The sequence below is a fragment of the Rhipicephalus sanguineus genome, chromosome 6 (genome assembly GCF_013339695.2).
Source record: "Rhipicephalus sanguineus isolate Rsan-2018 chromosome 6, BIME_Rsan_1.4, whole genome shotgun sequence".
Lineage (NCBI taxonomy): Eukaryota > Metazoa > Arthropoda > Arachnida > Ixodida > Ixodidae > Rhipicephalus > Rhipicephalus sanguineus.
Genome location: NC_051181.1, coordinates 133,658,462 through 133,675,737, shown reverse-complemented (window position 1 = coordinate 133,675,737; position 17,276 = coordinate 133,658,462). Strand labels below are relative to the sequence as shown.

The 17,276-nt window shown below is 45.3% G+C and overlaps 1 protein-coding gene across 1 annotated transcript; it reads left to right on the top strand.

Moving 5' to 3' along the window:
- The first annotated feature begins 1,311 nt into the window (after positions 1-1,311).
- Positions 1,312-15,363, top strand: LOC119396465 (multiple coagulation factor deficiency protein 2 homolog). The gene is made up of 4 exons (XM_037663681.2): positions 1,312-1,518; positions 10,319-10,405; positions 11,721-11,830; positions 14,760-15,363. The coding sequence occupies exons 1-4, from the start codon at positions 1,343-1,345 to the stop codon at positions 14,927-14,929; spliced, it is 543 nt and encodes a 180-aa protein (XP_037519609.1). The 5' UTR covers positions 1,312-1,342; the 3' UTR covers positions 14,930-15,363.
- The last annotated feature ends 1,913 nt before the right edge of the window (positions 15,364-17,276 follow it).

The following is a 17,276-nucleotide window of genomic DNA, read 5'->3' as shown; positions in this document are numbered from 1 at the left end:
TCATGAAAGGGCATTCTTTTGGCTGGCCGTTGAAGAGGACGTAAAGGGGATAGACAAAATTGAAGCGGATAGCCTCGACAGTTGATTGCTATAAAGAGAGAGAGTTAAAATTTTTAAAGCATTTAGACCTTAGTAAACTGCCCGAAAAGAACAGGACACAAGTAAGAAACATACAGAACACCACTTGCAGGATACAAGAGACGCAATAATTAGGCGCACCGGGTTTATTTGGAACCTCTGCGAGTTTTCTATGAGCCCGAGTCTGAGATGGACGGTCTTTTTTTTCCTCCTGGCTTCCATTCTCGCCTCTCCCCCGTTTGCCTACCCCCTCCCCCCCACACAAGGGCACCCCCCGCCCCCCCCTTTCCTACCACCCCGACTCTCAGTAATGAAATCCTGGTGCCGCCCCCGGTTCATTGGTGTGCTAAACTTACAAAACTATACATTTGCTAATGATAGGGACAGTTGTCCGAGAGCCCCTAAATTCACGTGGTTGTGTAATGCTCGAATTGCAAACTTAAGAACTGTCTTGGTCAGGTTAAGAAATACACGGAGGTAGGAGTGGTCCCTGAGAGGGCTAAGCAACCTATGCTGGGATTCACAAAACTTCAAGGGCGCGTGCGCTAATTTGCGCAGTCATAGTTATCCAGATATCGGCTAACTCGAGGCCATGTGCTGCGCAACTTCTGGAGAGCGGCGGGAAGCAGGTGTGTTTCGCTAAGGCCGGATTAAATGAGCGATAGCAATTATTCCTGGTTAACTGCGTTGCTCGTTAAGGACTTAAGTATGTACCCAGCCTTACTCCTCCCGCTACTCTTAGTCTATCTAATATTAGTCTATCTAATGCCATTACTTCTTCCGCTTACATTAAAAAAAAAGGTAACCTAAAACTCCTCTTCGAACGTTTGCTTCTTCGGTTATTTTTATTTGAAATATGCTAGGTGTCTCTTGTTCAGCAAAACTATATATTAGTCGAAAAGAAAGAAAAATCTATATTTCAGAATGGACGCGAGAAAGTACTCTGCTCATATTCATCCTAATGTTCCTTTATCAATGAGCCCATCGTATGCAGTACATTTCACTGTGAAAACAAACACAGAATTTTGGGATTAGAGCTGAGGTACGACGCGAGTCCTTGGCAATAATTTTCGCCACTATTGTTCTACTTCACACGTTGCACCAAGCACTTTTATTCTCCCACGCTGTGATACGTTCAAGTTATTTTGGCGCAAATGCGAGTTACTCGTTCCCTTGTATAGTGCAAGACGCTGTAAATGAGGAGCACGTGGTTCGGCCTCTTCGTTGCAGCTCAGAATCCTTGTGGACGCGTCCCAGGCCGGCCATGCTAGGCGAGCGCTGGCTTACCGCATGGGTGCTGCTGGCAGCCGCTTTGTGGCCTCGGTACGCGGCGATACCGGAGGAGGACGACGCTCGCAGCGACCAGGAGGGCCCGACTTTCGAAGAGATCGAGGACCTCCGTACCCGCTACAGCGCCGTCCAGATATCCAGAGACTCGGAGTACGTTCGCACTCCGCGTTATCATCGTCATAATTTATTGTGTCCTTAAAGGAGTGCTGACACGATTTGAGGCTTCGCAAAATGGAAAATTTTCGTTTCCTTGGCACGCACCGTTAACGCTCTCCACACACCGGAACCAGAAAATTTGTATGAAATATTTTAGTTTGATCTTAAGGTTCTCGTCGCCCAGAATCTGCAAGTCATCCCCACTGCAATGGGCATTATCATGACGCGTCAACACAGTTCGGTGGGTTTGCGAACTCTGCGTCCTGCATGCAGCCGCAATTGCTGTCGCTAGACGACAATTCACCCATCATTGTTTACGTGCACCACGTGCAACTGAGAGCAGATGTCAGAGCAGGTGCTAGAACGTCACAGTTGCTGTCCCCACGTGACTTCGACCTACGTCAGACTGTGTTGGCTCGTCACTGTGAAACCGCCCCCCTCGATATCGATACCGAAAGTCGTTTTTCTAAAACGGTGGTATTAAAAATATGGTCTATGCGTTCCGAGGCACCACGATACCCTTTTTAGGGTTCCCGACACCAGTGTTCTTATTTAAAGCAATAATACGCAAATTTCTAAAATCCGTGTCAGCACTCCTTTAAAGGCTTCTTCGGGTATTACATATACACTCTTAACCGCGTATCCTCTATGTAGACCTTTACCAAAATTTATCCTTTATTCTATAGGTTACATGGGTCGACGTTTTTGTGTTTTTTGTCTTCCCAAGTTTTAAAGGTTTACTTGCTGATTCACAGAGGTTACAATCTAAATTTAAAGGTATATGGCTCGTGTATACCTTTAACGGTGACCTTTAGAGCTTACAGAGTCTTCGCCGTATACGTTTAGGCGTTTACATTCAAGGGGCAAGGGTTACAGATTCGGCGAGGGCGATCGGGAAAGGAAATTCTATTGCTCCAATCGCGCGCAAGCAGCCCTGAGATGGTTTGGTGCTTGCGTGTACTAGAATACTGGCAAGTGCGCCGTCCACCGCGCGCGGCAATGTGGGCGAGGTGGTTGTTTAGAGCGATGAAGCACTTGGAGAGCCGTGTCATTCTGAGGTGTTCTACCGCAACGTTCGCGGTAAGGAGAAAAAAAGTATGGTACCTGCTTCTGTATCTCGTCTCCTGCAATCACAACGAAATGCGCGATATGAAGTCTCACGGAAATAAACTGCTACAGAGGCTGTCACGAAGCTGTCTGCTTCGCGATTACAGCACTCTCTTGCGCTCAGCGCCCTCTCGCGACACCATGAGTCTCTCAGGGAGCCCATATACAGCAACTATGTTACACCATAGTCTCATCCCACAACCTGAACGTGACGCACGTGACGCGCTCGTTGTAGGCGTGTGGCGGCGTGCTCGGTATGATTTTAAAATGCCCGTCAAGCACAAAGACATTTGTGGCGTGTTACGTGGCCGGTGCAATGAGCTCCAATGCGATTGCAAGCAATATATGGTGGTGTGCGCCGTCGACGATGCCGAGGTTCGCATTCGATGCGACTATTGTGACCACAGTCCCGGCGCCCACAACAGGATTGCTGATCTCGGTAAGCAAAGTTTTGTTTTGCAGCCGTTGTGCGTTTTCCCTTTTGTATGCCCTGACAAATGTTGTCGCCTCTCGTATACAAGAGTTAGGTAATTAGTATTAAGATATAAATTTTGTGGCATTACTTTTGTTAAAATTAGTGCTCACTTGCAATTGACGGACTTATCACGCGAGCACGTAATACTTGCTTTGACTGCACGTGTGAGCTTAACATCTTTTCGCAACGTTGTTAGGTAAGGAGTGTTACGTGTCATGTTCTGGCTGATGCGGCGTTTTGCGGTGTAGTGTTTGCGCTAAAAGCGTTGTCCGCCCCAGGACTTATTCAAACCTCACTCAGGCGCACGCGAATGAAAAGGCGGATCTGTATTCTCTCGGTGGCGCACTTGTGTGGCCCCTCGCGCTCTCCACGACCACCTTGTTCTCATGTTACCGCGAGCGCAGTCAGAGAACGATGCTGAAATGAGTAGATAAGCGTTTACCAGTGCGTTCCTTCATCTAACAACCGAGTCTACGGCTGCAAAGCGAAATAATCGCTTCCAATGCGGTGCACCGAAGCATATATATGGTATAGAAGAACCTGCGTGCATATGTGAGCTCCTTGTTGCCGGTGTTATATGAACACACGTATGCCAGATGGCATATGGGCATGAGGCCGGTCATGGGCTCGTAATCTGCGCTGCGGTTTTTGTATGTATAGCCGCCCATTTTTTTAACCTGAACACGCGAGCGTCGACCACCGAGTCGATAAGCGCTGGTTCCCGGCGTCCCGACGTTCAGTTCTCGGAACAGCCTAGCAGAAGACAGCTGCACAGGACTGTCCATCATGCGCATGCGCGTATTCTCGTTCATTTCACTGCTGTGCTCCGTTAAACGGCGCTTATCGACTGGGAAGTCGGCCTCGCACGTTCAGGTTTAAAAAATGGGCGGCTACCTCGCCTCGGGAACACGGCTACGCGTGGCTACGCACCTGCGGAGCGTCATTGCATCTAATCTGCTCATGAATCAATGCTGAGTGGTGCGAGAAGAGAGATATCGATGAGGTGCTTCGTGTCCTTTTCACGAATTAAAACGGGCTCGTCCGCATTTGCGGAGCCTTACCCCCGTGAGGAGTAGCAGGCTAGAAACCCGCTTTCCAGGCCGACCTCTCCTCCTTGTTCTCATTAAAAGCATCTTCTTCTTCATGTTCAACTTTGATGTGATTTGATTGACCGTGTGCTCCACTTGTACCGTCATCCAGGCTCATATACTGGTTGGCGTGAGCAGTGAACCCCTGCGTATTTATTATTAAAAAGGCACTGAAAAAAAAAAGAATTTTGCACCTTGTGTTTTCTGTTGCTAACGGCCCATTTATCACGACCGGAAAGCTCGTTACTTGAGCGTGTGATGGTTAATATTGGAAGACTGTTCTGGTGCCCAGTGAAGTTTCGGTTTAAAAGAGCATTGAGTGAGGCGGGACCCAAAGTGCTTTTCATGTAAACATAGCTGGTTACGTCAGCTCTCAAAACCGCGTTCACATGAGCACCGAATTGAAAACTCTTTTCAACCAAGGCTCTCAGGGTGCTGCTATAATCCCCTCTGGTATGGTATGATGAACTTTATTCGGGTCCTGAAGATCAACCCTAAGTTGACGCAGGCGGCTCCCACGTTGGGGCAGTAAGGTTTAACCTTACCGCCACATCGTGGGCCTTCTGGACGGCCTGAACTTGATCTGAAAGAGCTCCACTGTGAAGGACTCTTTGCCACCAGTCTCTTTCCTTGTCACAGTCTGTGAAAGCCACAGGACACTGCCAAAGCATGTGATCCAGAGTAATGATGCCATTGCACTTCTCGCAATTGATTTGTAACTGTCGTTATGGATATATCTTGCTAATAAAGTTTATGTTGTAAATATATATGCGTCACCCCTCTCCCTTACATTTGCATTGCCGAGGCAAGGACGTCAGCATTTGTACACCCGTGCAAGTCAATTAAGGAGGCATATAAATAAAGAGATAACAGGAAATTAGATAGAGTCGTCAGGTAAGAGGATGTGGTATAAAATGGGTTAAAATCGCAAAGCAATGCTTCAGTTAAAATTATTAATTCGTGAGATTAATGGCCTTGCTGAAACTGATAGATATAGCAGTTTAACATAATGAGATCTATGAATGGTGCAGTCTCTGACGAAATTTTTCAACTCTGAGTGCGATGTACCGAGCTTTATTTCCCTTTGTGCAGATTACTCTATCCTGAATAGGCTCCACCATATTTTTATGTTTTCATGCTCATTCCCTTCTACTGTTTTCCACAGAGTGTCTTCATACGGAGGCTTTCTCTGCAAAGAAAAATGCAGCGGCACCGACAGAAAAGAAGTAATCCTGCTCTCTTGGAGGAATACAGTCCAGAACTAACAAAAGAGGTGGCATTGGCAGAGTTGCAGGTAGGCTGCAATTTTTATTCAATTTTCATACGAGACGAAATGCTCCCAAAGGGCGTTTATGTTCTTTATCCTTCCATGTCAATGGGGGCTTTAATTGTTTTGCCATATTTGTATTTTTGTGTATTCTAGTTATTGGCTTCGAACAGCTTAAAAGGGGCCACAATCAACTACGAAAGGGTTTTGTGCCTCTTGAGAGCCACATACCAAGACCGCTGCCAACACCATGTAGACCCCTTGCCAAATTATTTTTTGGTGGAAGAAACTGTAAGTTTATACTTTATATCAGCGTTGATTTAAAACATCGTAAAGCATCTGTTTCTGAGCAGTGGCACACAGTAGAGTTGTAAACTCACACAGGAAAATTAATCTTGTGGCGTTGTATTCAAGGCCCGATTGATTTTTCTTTACTCTCAAGGTTTAATATAACATAGGTCTAGACGAATGACTTATTTCAAATTCACTTTTTTGAGGCACGTGAAGGGAAAATAAGTGTTTTTCTTGTTTTGTTGCTTCTGCGATAGCTTTGTGCTGAGCTCAAACTGCGCTTTGGGTTCACTGTGGATGAAGCGGAACAACGGCTAAAAAAGGCGGCACAAGTTTTCTCAGAGAAGGAAGGAAGGGAGACTTCATATTTAGAGCTCTCGAAGCACTTGCAAGGTTCGTCAGAGCACTCGCTGATCACTGAGGTAAGTTATTTTCTTTTTTCTCTGCCTAACTGTATTCGAAAAGCGTGAAAGACGCACTGATAAGTGCTCATGTGTCAAATGACGTGCGAAAAATAGACTTGGACTAATGCTGAATGTCTAGCAAATGGCTGCATTTAGCATATAACACTCTTTTTTGGGTCTTTGGTGATTCGAATTACAGGCTGCTCTACCGACAGAAATAAAAAAATGCTGCACCACATGTATACGTATACAAGGACCAAGCTTGGGTGTATGGAGGCAGCAAGGAAGAAATAATTCACCTGAAGGAACTGAACATTGAGCGTGCCGTCGTCATATGCTTTCTCATATACTATCTGAAAAACCTCATGTACCCGTCTGCTTTTTCGCAGACCCTGAATATGGTCCGAAAACTTTTAAGACCTCAAGAACCTATCCCACGTGGGCTTATTTCAAACCTATTGAAGTGTTTCTTGGCACTTTTGAAGAAAAAAAAAAGTCTGATCACTATATATGCAATTGGTTGGTCAAACTTTATTGCCAAAGATTATATGGGCAGATGTTTGGAAGTTCTCATATAAATATTTTTCCAAGAAAAACTTTTCAGTTACGTATAGCTGAATTACTGTATATTTTTTCATTTTAAATAAAGTGCTTCATGCTTTTTATGTCTCTGACTAATTCGTTTAATTTGCTTTGCATCCGGACGAATGTCTGAGAGCCTATGCTCCTGCATGAACTGTTCGGCTTTGTGTATGCCAAACAATTTCACATATTTCTCACAGAAATTACCATGCACATGCAGGCTTTATAAACATTTATTGATTAGAAAACTGGTGTACCACTAAGCTAAAAAGCATGGTAAGCCGATACGCCTGTCTTTCTTTCAGGGCTCTTTTATTTTCCAGGTGAATGAAAGGAAAATGCAGTTTGCTGAATGGAAGGAATATGAACCCACAACTTCTGCATGTGCCGTGTGATGCTCTTTCTCTAATGGAAGAGTTTTGCACGAGGCATGCAGAGGTTGTATAAGGTTAATTCCATGCAGTGGTCTGCTGTATTTGTCATAAAAGTTACATTTGAAGGTTTACTGTATAACCTTTCAGTTTAGAAGTTTTTCAAATACCTATACGGACACAAACACGCTATACCTCTAATAAAAGTTACAATTTTAGAGGTTGCTAGTTACATTTTGCTTTAAAGGTTTCTCTGTGACTTATAAAAATACCGTGACCTATATGGTAGAAGTTACCATATTAAAAGGTAATGCATAACCTTTAAATTAGACAGATACGAATCTTAAAAATGTATGCCTCTACTAAAGGTTACGCGGTTAAGAGTGTAGAGGGGACCAGGATCGAAAAGGTTCGACGTACATCACTCATAGCGAGTTCAAACAAAGGAAAAGGATACAGTAGGTAGGCAGGTAAACAATTTTATTGATTCATGAGAGAATCATGTGAGGGTGTAGGAGGGGGAGCAAAAAGCAGGACGACGATGGGCCCTCGGGCCGCTCCATAGATGGCCGGACACTTTTGTGCATCGGCGACACCTCTGGCCCAGCCCACTGTCCGAAGCTGTTGTAGCACCGGTTGCGAGCTGCGCAGAGCAGTCTCCCACTGACTCGTGATGTCCTGAGCCTTGCCACGAGGACTTGGGTTTGTTCGGGCTATTTAGAAAGATGTCGGCTCTGGTGCTATAGGACACAAGCTGCAGTAAATGACTCATTTAACATCGATTCAAGGCAATCACGCGTACGGCATTCACGCGAATATTCTTCAGCTGCAACACCCGTTTCTTTCCAGGTGGGCATCGATGGGGGAACTACAACTATACAGCAAATACGGTGCCTCCCGAGGTCGGGCGGCGCAGGCTGCTGCATATCACAGCGCCCGATGCCAGATTTCGGAGGCCATGATGAGGGCATAGTGTTCTCTACAAAGAAATCATAATAGTGCTAACGTCTAGGGGAGCTGGAGGAGGCGATGTCAATAACATGTCCCCTATAACATGTTTCCGGCTTCCAGGATTGCTTCCGGCACGTGCAGATAGAAAAAAAAAAAAGCATAGCCTGCGAGATCCGACTGGAAATCAGACAGTCACCTCAGGGCGTGGACTTGCGTGCCGTGGTATGGTGACTGAGTAAGTAGGGAATTGGGGTATAGTACGCAGGAAATTGCCTAAATTTCGCTCTCCTGATTTCTCCGGCTTCGCAACTTTGTGAGCTCGCGCCTTTCAAGTGCTTTGACGAAGCATTACCATACTACTTCGAAATTTTGAAATGACATAAGAATGTGCGGAGCTGCAAGCGCGAATATTAAACATATGCGTATACCATACATTGGCATAGACGATGACACTTCTACACTGTAAAAAAAAAAAAAAGTCCTTTGACTTTCTTTGTGAGTCTTGACTTGCCACGTGTATGACTCCCAAAAGAGAGGTAACGTGCCTCTTTAAAGAGAGTCATATACGTGGAAAGTCAGGACTCCTCGAAAAGAGTAACACGTACTTTCTCTTTTCTTAATTTGTATGGTGCAGCTGAATGATCGCGTATCCTGAGTTTGCTTCTATTCGCGTTCTCTTTTTTTTTTACTGGTCATTACGATTTGTACCGTCAAACAGCAACACTACCTAACGTGTAGACTCATCCGACCACCAGATGGAGGTATACCTAGACCAGGAAAAACAAAGTGTTTACTTTGGGCCCCGCGTCGGCGTGCAAGCGGCGTCATACGGTCTGTTCTTGTTTACAGACTCTCAGCTTGTTTATATAGCACTAGCCACTCAAGGCATGGAAAGGTTCGTTAGTGGGGCGGTTATAGGTGGCTCAGAACAGTATTTATTTAATATACTTACGCTGAAAACTAATCGCGGTAACATCGAGAAAGGAAGCTGCTTAGTTAGCTGTGAACAAACGTTTTTGCTTTCACGCCACTGGCACCGTGGCATTAAATGGAGATGAAAGTGGCGCGCACTAATGCGGCGACCTTTAAGTCCAACGTTTCTCGTGCATTCCAGACTTGACATTTTCGTTATTACGCTTTGCAAACGTGATGGCGACAATCGAAAAAAAGAAAACCCTAATACACTCCGTGGCCTACCGTAATAGACCATAGGAGGCTGTTTGCCTGTACTTCTAATGCACCTAATGCACACCCTACATTTGGCTTGTTTGGCGCTGCCTGGTAAATATCTGCGCTAATGCAGGAACCGTGTTTCTCAAAGCTGTAGATTGACTGACACCATTTGCGAATCAATACTGCGCCTTGTGGACAGGACTGAAGCGATTTCAGACGCTGCCATACTAAGACTGCCATACTAAATTAAGTCGACTAATAATCTGTGGTGATCGAATAGTGAAACTGAAGAAGCGAATGAAATAATTCATTGCATTAGAGAACAACCGCGTCCAGCTATGGAATATTTTGTAATCTCTAAACAATGTGCATATGTAGTGTGCGTGGGATAAATTTGGCATTAGTAATAAAGCAGGGTGTTGGTTTCCTGACGTACGCGTGTAATGCCGTTCGTAGATAGACCTCCAGTCAATAAGGAGCTTGCGGAGGAGGATCAACGGCTTTCATTTTCACTAAGCTCAAATACAGCATCATTGAAACAAGAAAACGGCATGTCACTAAACGCACCTGGATTTTCGTGTTCCTTGAAGGAGATTGCGGTGTTCCTTCAGAACATCTAATTGTTTCAAATGTATGCAAACGTGGTGACACTGGTCAGCTTGTAAATGGTTCTACCTAAACAGATACGACGCTCATGGGACCGCCTAAAAGTAAATTTTCTTATTTAGTAGTACCAGCAATGTTTTTTTTTTTTTAGAAATAGCACGCCACGTGCGATCTCAATCGGGGACTTCTGCCCGTGGGCAAGAAACCCGATTCTCCTGTGGGAAAATTATTCTAATGTTCGTGTCGAATATCCATGTACAAATATTCGCACTGAACGAACATTCTCTAATTTCTAATGACAATTTGCCGAGTCTAATACGAATCGCGTAGCAAGAAGTATTCGATTCGTATTCGAAACGTTGAATATTCGCGCAGTACCTACGGTTAGTAAGAGTCCTAGAGCGATAAGGAATTGCTAACATGCCTTCATGAAAGGCTAAACCTCGTCAGTGTTTTCTCCGCACTCGTTTTCTGTCCAGGCATATCAAGAGAGACCTGTCACGTGTCCTGCTCTTTGCGAGGGAGGGGAATCTGGACACCGAAGAAACAACGTTTTACTTCATGAGGTTTGTCATTCAAATACGCTGTAGTATTATTTACATATTTTACGCAACGGACGCACCATTGAAAGGACCGCAAGAGCTGCGTTTTCCGGTATCGGCTCGCGACTCGACGACGACTGCGAAATACGGGAGCGTTTACGAAGGCATACGTACAGGTAGTGTATTTCCAGATAGTTGATTTTAACACCTAAACTTATAACATGAGCGTGATCACCCCCCCCCCCCCCCGCTATTGTTGTTTACTGATACACAGATGTGGCGAAATAAACCAAACCTGAAATTTAATGCACTGCGGAGAGCTTACAAGAGTGGTTCTTCGAGCATCGTAGTTCAAAGCCACTATTTTTTTTTCTCTGAAACTTTTCTTTTTGTGTCACCTCACATGTGTTAACCACGTTTGCGATGGCACGCTCCAGCGGTTATATAATAGGGAACCAAGTCGCAAAACGTGGCCCTTTGCAAAACCTGGTGATCTATGGGGCACATTTATATCGGCTCAGCACCAACAGGCTAATAAATTTAGAACTGATGGCTCTCGCAAGTTGAACATTAGCTTTGCTTATCAGTTTAACTGGTTCCTGGTCATAGTTTTCGAATCAGTGAATCCTAAGAATAATAGAAGATCAATTGTTGCAAATGCTGTATTCATTCCGGTGAGAGCAGTTTAACGGACGGGTAAGGCGTTACACTTTCCGCGGCTGTATGCACGCAAAAAAGAGCGCAGTGAAACATATTTTAGTACATTGTACGATTCCGTTCAGGTGCAAGAAGGCAGGGCAAATCGTAGAGATTCAAGAAGGCACGAGAACCTACAGCTATGCACGGTATCATTATGCGATGTGTACAGAGGTTAGAAAGAGACGGCTTGTGCATTGTTCGAAAAAGGTGATAGGGTAGGTATGTGTGGAGGTCAAAAATTCGCATAAATTTATTTTTATGACAAGCTGCACTTGTCAGCATCCAGACACTAAGGGGCATTCTCTGAACATCTCTGAGCACGTGTGTGAGCTGTGTGTTTGTGTGTGTACGTGTGAGTGTGTGTGAGTGTGTGTGTGTGTGTGTACGTACGACCAGTGAGCTCTTTCAGGGGGTAGGGAGGGAACTTACGCGTACTTTGTTTGCGCGAGAGGGTAGCAGGAGGAGGGGGGGTGGCAAAGGGGGGCAGGCGAAAAATTAGGGAAGGGGCGGGGCGTGCCCCCTTCCTAGAGCCGCGCCCGACTGCCCCCTCGGTCCTGCGCGAGGTCAGGTTGAATCTCCCGCTCTGCTGGCATAGCGACAAGCGTGCGGTTGCGACGGTGGCGCCATCTGTGTTTTGCAGGATGCACGACTACGATGACAACAACCAGCTGGATGGGCTGGAGCTGATGCAGGCGTTCGACCACCTTCTCGAGCACAACAACGAGACGTCAACTGAAGCGAAACTGGTCGGTAAGTGACGTTAGCTGGGCATGGCACGATCATGGCCCTCCCGTACCCACGCGCAAAGGTTGTAGAGGTGAAAACACGTACGTAAGTCTCCGCCAGCGGAAATGTCACACCAATATCCGGTAGACTAGTTAGCTAAGTGGTCAGACGTGTCGTGCGGAATAATAAACGTCCTTACTAGGGCTCGGTGACAATACCGTACCCCGCTCTGGCGTGGTTCCAGTACATGTCTAGTATGGCAAGGAAATGTAACCACATACATAATAAACGACACAAAGAACACAGACAGGGTGGACTCTGGTCACTTGTTTTCAATTCTTTCCCCTCGTTTTCTCGGCGCTTTCATCCGGGTTAGTTTATTTTTCGTATATGTCGATTAGTCAGTCACGTTTCGGTACGTGTAAAAATACACAGCTTCCGGCGTGTAGAACAAATTTGTCGCATTGCAGCAGTTTGGTGAGCGTACTTTCCTGTTGAAACTATGAATGGTGCAATGAAGCACGCTTTAAGGTTATAGTGCGAATTTTACGTGCTTCCGTGTTTTTTGTTTATTTTTTTAACAGATATACAGGGGCAGTCGCATGCGTGCAGCAGCAGCAGCAGCAGCAGCAGCAACAACAACAACAACAACAACAACAACAACAACAACAATAATAATAATAATAATAATAATAATAATAATAATAATAATAATAATAATAATAATAATAATAATAATAATAATAATAATAATAATAATAATAATAATAATAATAATAATAATAATCTTCCCGCATCGCAACGCGTTTTTGGAATAATGCGGTGCCAGCTGCTGTGTACAGTGTACGAGTTTGTTTTGACATGCATTTCAGTAGAAACTCAGAAAACGTAGATATTTTTTTTTTTTTTTTGAAGAGCTGCAGTATACGGGAATGTTAAAACTGTCGGCTTTACTGGTATACGCCCAGGCTTCAGCAAGCTAGCGAACACAGGCTGACGCAGAAGCAGGCTGCAGGATGCCTCGGAGTCACGTGTTTGAGACACCAGCTGGACAATTCTGTAGTAATCCAGTATGTGATTGCACAGGCGTTAGGAAGGGGGGTGGGAGAGGGGCAGGAGGAAACCCCCCCCCCTCCTAGTCATCTAAAAGGGAGCGCCAATTTTACCCTATACTTTCATTGGGTAGGGCCTGTGACGTCATTGTTTAATGTGCAGGATCCACGCAAGTTTTTTGTCGATAAGGGCGGCCGAGGAACCTCGATGTTGCATTCCAAGAGCTGCTTACTTTCCATCGTTATCTTCGGAAAACCGGGAACCAATGGCAGGCCGTTGTGAAAAGCACGTGATCGCTCAATTTCATTATTGCATCCATTGCGGACCTTGTTCTCTTTCGGATCGAGCAACGGAGGGGGGGGGGGGCTGCGGTAAAGCTGACCCTCCAAATGGAGAACGTGCTCATTCTGTTTAGACGACGGTCATTTCTAAGGGCGCGTTGATTGGACAGTGTTCGAGAACCGACGGACAGGCGCGAATTGTCGCCGCCCGGTTCTCAAAGCGTATCGAGAGCGGTGAACAATCATGATTGTTGGCGTAGCATGGTTTTAGTTTCAACTGACAACGCAATAAAAGCAGAGTGGACAGAGAAGTGGACATAATGACCTGTCAACTTCTCCGTCCGCTCTGTTCTTATTGCGCTGTCTGCTGAAACGTAAATCAAGCTCTATTCAACAGTCGCAGGAAGGACCAATCCACCAAGTGGACTCAAATAGAATACCTTTTCTTCCATGGTATTTAAGCTGGTGTAGACATCGCATAGACTTATAGTTGCTTGTGCTTAGCCTCTTGTCTGCACAAGGTGAACAGACTAAATAAGAAAAGTCTCTAGACAAACCTGCTTTTGCGAATTGTACTCAGCACCTTTACCTGTTTCCCTAGTTCTTATTTGGTATATAACCCGTATATAAACAAATGTTTAAAAAAAGAAGCGAGAACCTATATAGGCATTTGCCCTTTATGTAAACATTCCGCGAATTCCGCTTAAAAAAGACGTGTGGGCATGTGCCATCTTGATGGTTTGTACCTACTACACTACAGGTTTTTCATTGAACTCATTAATTTTCATTCATTATCCTGATAGTTAATTGACCCTTCTCTTTACTAAACTTATGTTCCCATATCACATGTATCCTCTACGACTCCTAACTTGAACTATTACCTCCTTTTTTGTTTGAGTTTCACTTTTTTATTTGGGTTGCTTAATGTTCGAGCCAACGCTGAACCTCAGGTTGGCTGGGGCTGACTTTGGATGTGCTCCTTGAAACACATAAAGTTGCTTTCTGCTGCCTCCATAAGACTGCAGAAAAAGTCCACAGACTTCCTGTTCATCGTCTAAATATGCTTCCGTGATGATTGCAGTATCTTACGGCAGGATAACTATATAGCTGCATGACTTACTCGAGAGTTTTAGAGCCGGGGACCCTAAGCGGCTTGCGTACGCACGCTCTTGCGTTCCTTTGCACGCCCATCCGCACTCATGGAGAATACAAAGGATGCAGGGGCTTACGTACGCGAGCCTCTTTGGGGCCTCATCACTAAAACTCTGTATTAGAGAGTTGCAGTGCCGGGGCCCCAAGGCGGCTTGCGTACGTAAGCCCCTGCATTTTTTGTATTCTGCATGAGCGCGGCTGAGAGTACAAAGGAATGCAAGAACGAGCGTACGCAAGCGGCCTGGGGTGCCTGGCACTAAAACTCTCTATTAGAGAGGTTTAGTGGCGGTGCCCCAGGGCGGCTCGCGTACGCAAGCTCTTGCGTTCCTTTGCGTTCTTTTTGGGTGCGGCTGTCGAACAGAAGAAAACGGGGAGATTTACATTAGGACGCAAGAACGCGCGGGCCCAACGGCTAGGGGTCCCCGGCACTAAAACAATATTTTCTTGGCTTTCCGGCGGCGCTTCAGCGATGGTGGACAACCTGATGGCCGTGGACGCCAACAACGATGGTCTCGTCTCCTTTCCCGAGTGGCTGGCCTTCATCCGGACCACGAATCCCAAGGAACATGAGAACATTGAACACGGTGGCAACGTCGGGAGCCAGGGACAGACGAAGCACTCTCACTTGGATCAGTGACTCGAGAAAAGATACCCGGCCAGACTTTGACCACCATCGTACCCACCCATGCCTGCTTTAAGTGGAGCCCTCTGTACTTACAGTGCCATCTGCAGCACGGAAGCTGAACAAAACACTGCGGCGTGGTTGATCGTGAAAGTGCGGACTTCTTTATGTTTCCTCAAGCTTCGACCTTACCCATAGTACGCTCGAACTTTCGAGATGCAGTACTCTAGCCTCCTCTTGCTTGCGTAGCACTCCTAATCAGCTTCGCGGGGTGCTGAATACTTTTAAAGCAGGCGCCGGCTTCGTGTGACCGTGGTGGCTCTTCGTGTTTTCTCCTTGGTGAATTTGGCTGTTTTATTTCATTAGCCGTGGGGGCTTTTTGTGTTTTGTGCATGGTGAGTTTGGTCGTTTTTTTTTTATTAGCCGCAAGAGAACGACGTGTACTTTTGTGTGTGTGTGTTTTTTGTTATTCTGATCAGCATGTTCCTGATCTCCTTATAACGTTGTCCTTAACGTGTTAGAGATGTCATGAAAGTTTCAGCGCATGCGCATATCTTCCATTGAAATTTCGTAGCTCGTCGCCTTGTACGAGTGCCTCGTCGCGTTGTATAGACACACAAGACACGTGGGCGCCGCAACCTTGGACTGTTAAACGAAGTTTTTTTTTTTTTTTACATTGCGACATGAATAAGGTCATGAAACGTTGAATGCACCCACCCAACCGTTTTCATGCGTATGCGTCTAACGTAGCACTGTTGTTTAGTTGTTAAATACAAAAGAACGGCAGAACTACAGCCCAGTATGGCGGATAGATAGATAGATAGATAGATAGATAGATAGATAGATAGATAGATAGATAGATAGATAGATAGATAGATAGATAGATAGATAGATAGATAGATAGATAGATAGATAGATAGATAGATAGATAGATAGATAGATAGATAGATAGATAGATAGATAGATAGATAGATAGATAGATAGATACCCATTACTACAAAGGTTTCAGCCATAATTCGTCGTCATCATTATCATCATCACCAGCCTGAGCATCAACAGTGGGCGCAGCTACTCACGTGACCTCTCAAAGACTGATGATGATGGTGGTGGTGATGATGATAGAACAGCCAGTCCAGATTACTTTTGCTTTCGAGTCGCCTTAGACGAATGCATAAGGGACCCTGTGAGTTTTGCCTTGTTCCATGCGGAAGAAATCTTTGGCAAGTGCGCCAGCAGAATCTTTTCATTCCTTGACTACTTATATAGCCGGTTCTGAGGGCATTTCAGCTAACTTGGCACGATCGCCTTGAAGGTGTCGTAAAGGTCATAGCAAGAAAACAAAGAAAGGAAAAAAAAACAGCAACGAAACAAAAGAGAGAGAGCGAGAGAAAGATATACAAGAAAGCCGGTTATGACAGCGTTCCGGCTCAGTTGATGCGGTCGCTTTGATGCCACTACAACCTTACAACACCGCAGTTTCTAAACGATTGGCAACTTTACGGTGGTCCTTAGAAAGTAGAACATAAAAAGAAATCGAAAAAAGAAAGACCTTCCTAAAGGAATGCATAGCGCTCCGTAGGAAATGCTTGGGAAATATATTGTCACGTCGCTTCAGAGGACTAGGTAGGGTTTATTCAACGTAGAGCAACAGGGCTCTTACCAAACGCGTCGGTTATGCTTGCTTGCTTGTTCCCTTTTGCTGCTTGTTCGCAAAGGGGACAGCGCGCGCACTTCGTTCTTTTGTGGCCTGTGCCTCTGCCTTTGCATATAACCCACTACTACAGGTGGCAATATGGAAATGGTGTATGAATGTGATAATTAGAAAACTTCTGAAAGGGCAAAGTTATAACATTGGAAATGTAGATACGAGGCATATGTGGGGTGGCACTTAAAAAAAAAAAAACATCCCGCCGGAAATCGCGCGGCTTTACCGAAAATGCGAGGTAGACATGTAGTGGTACATAATGATTGGCGACTTAAACCCACGAGTTATTAAGTCTGTCGGGGCTCAAACTTTCGTTTTCTCTGGGGCATGTAGGGTATCGAACCCTATACCTCCGAAGTACAGAGGTACCTGAAAAGCGACGGGTAGGCATACAGGAAAATAAGTAATAAAAAAACCATCCAACTAACAGCCGAGCCGAGGAATTCTTACGCATTAGTATAGACAATTCTCAGAATTTCGGTGACATTCCTAACCATTAGAGAAACCCTTACGTTGATTACCTTTCGCGCTATGATCGAACTCATCGCGTAGTGGACACTAGTATAGAATATAAATAAATTGACGAGGCTGGCGCTCATGGTTAAGTCGGTTTCTCTTCACTCGTGCTACTAGAAGGAACTCCTAATTGCCTCAACC

What these genes read in the sequence shown, in the direction of transcription:
- LOC119396465 (XM_037663681.2), top strand. Translation starts at nt 1,343, where the DNA reads ATGCTAGGCGAGCGCTGGCTTACCGCATGGGTGCTGCTGGCAGCCGCT. An exon ending in CAGATATCCAGAGACTCGGA is followed by an intron (nt 1,519 to 10,318) that starts GTACGTTCGCAC and finishes TTTTCTGTCCAG; the next exon opens with GCATATCAAGAGAGACCTGT. An exon ending in ACAACGTTTTACTTCATGAG is followed by an intron (nt 10,406 to 11,720) that starts GTTTGTCATTCA and finishes TGTGTTTTGCAG; the next exon opens with GATGCACGACTACGATGACA.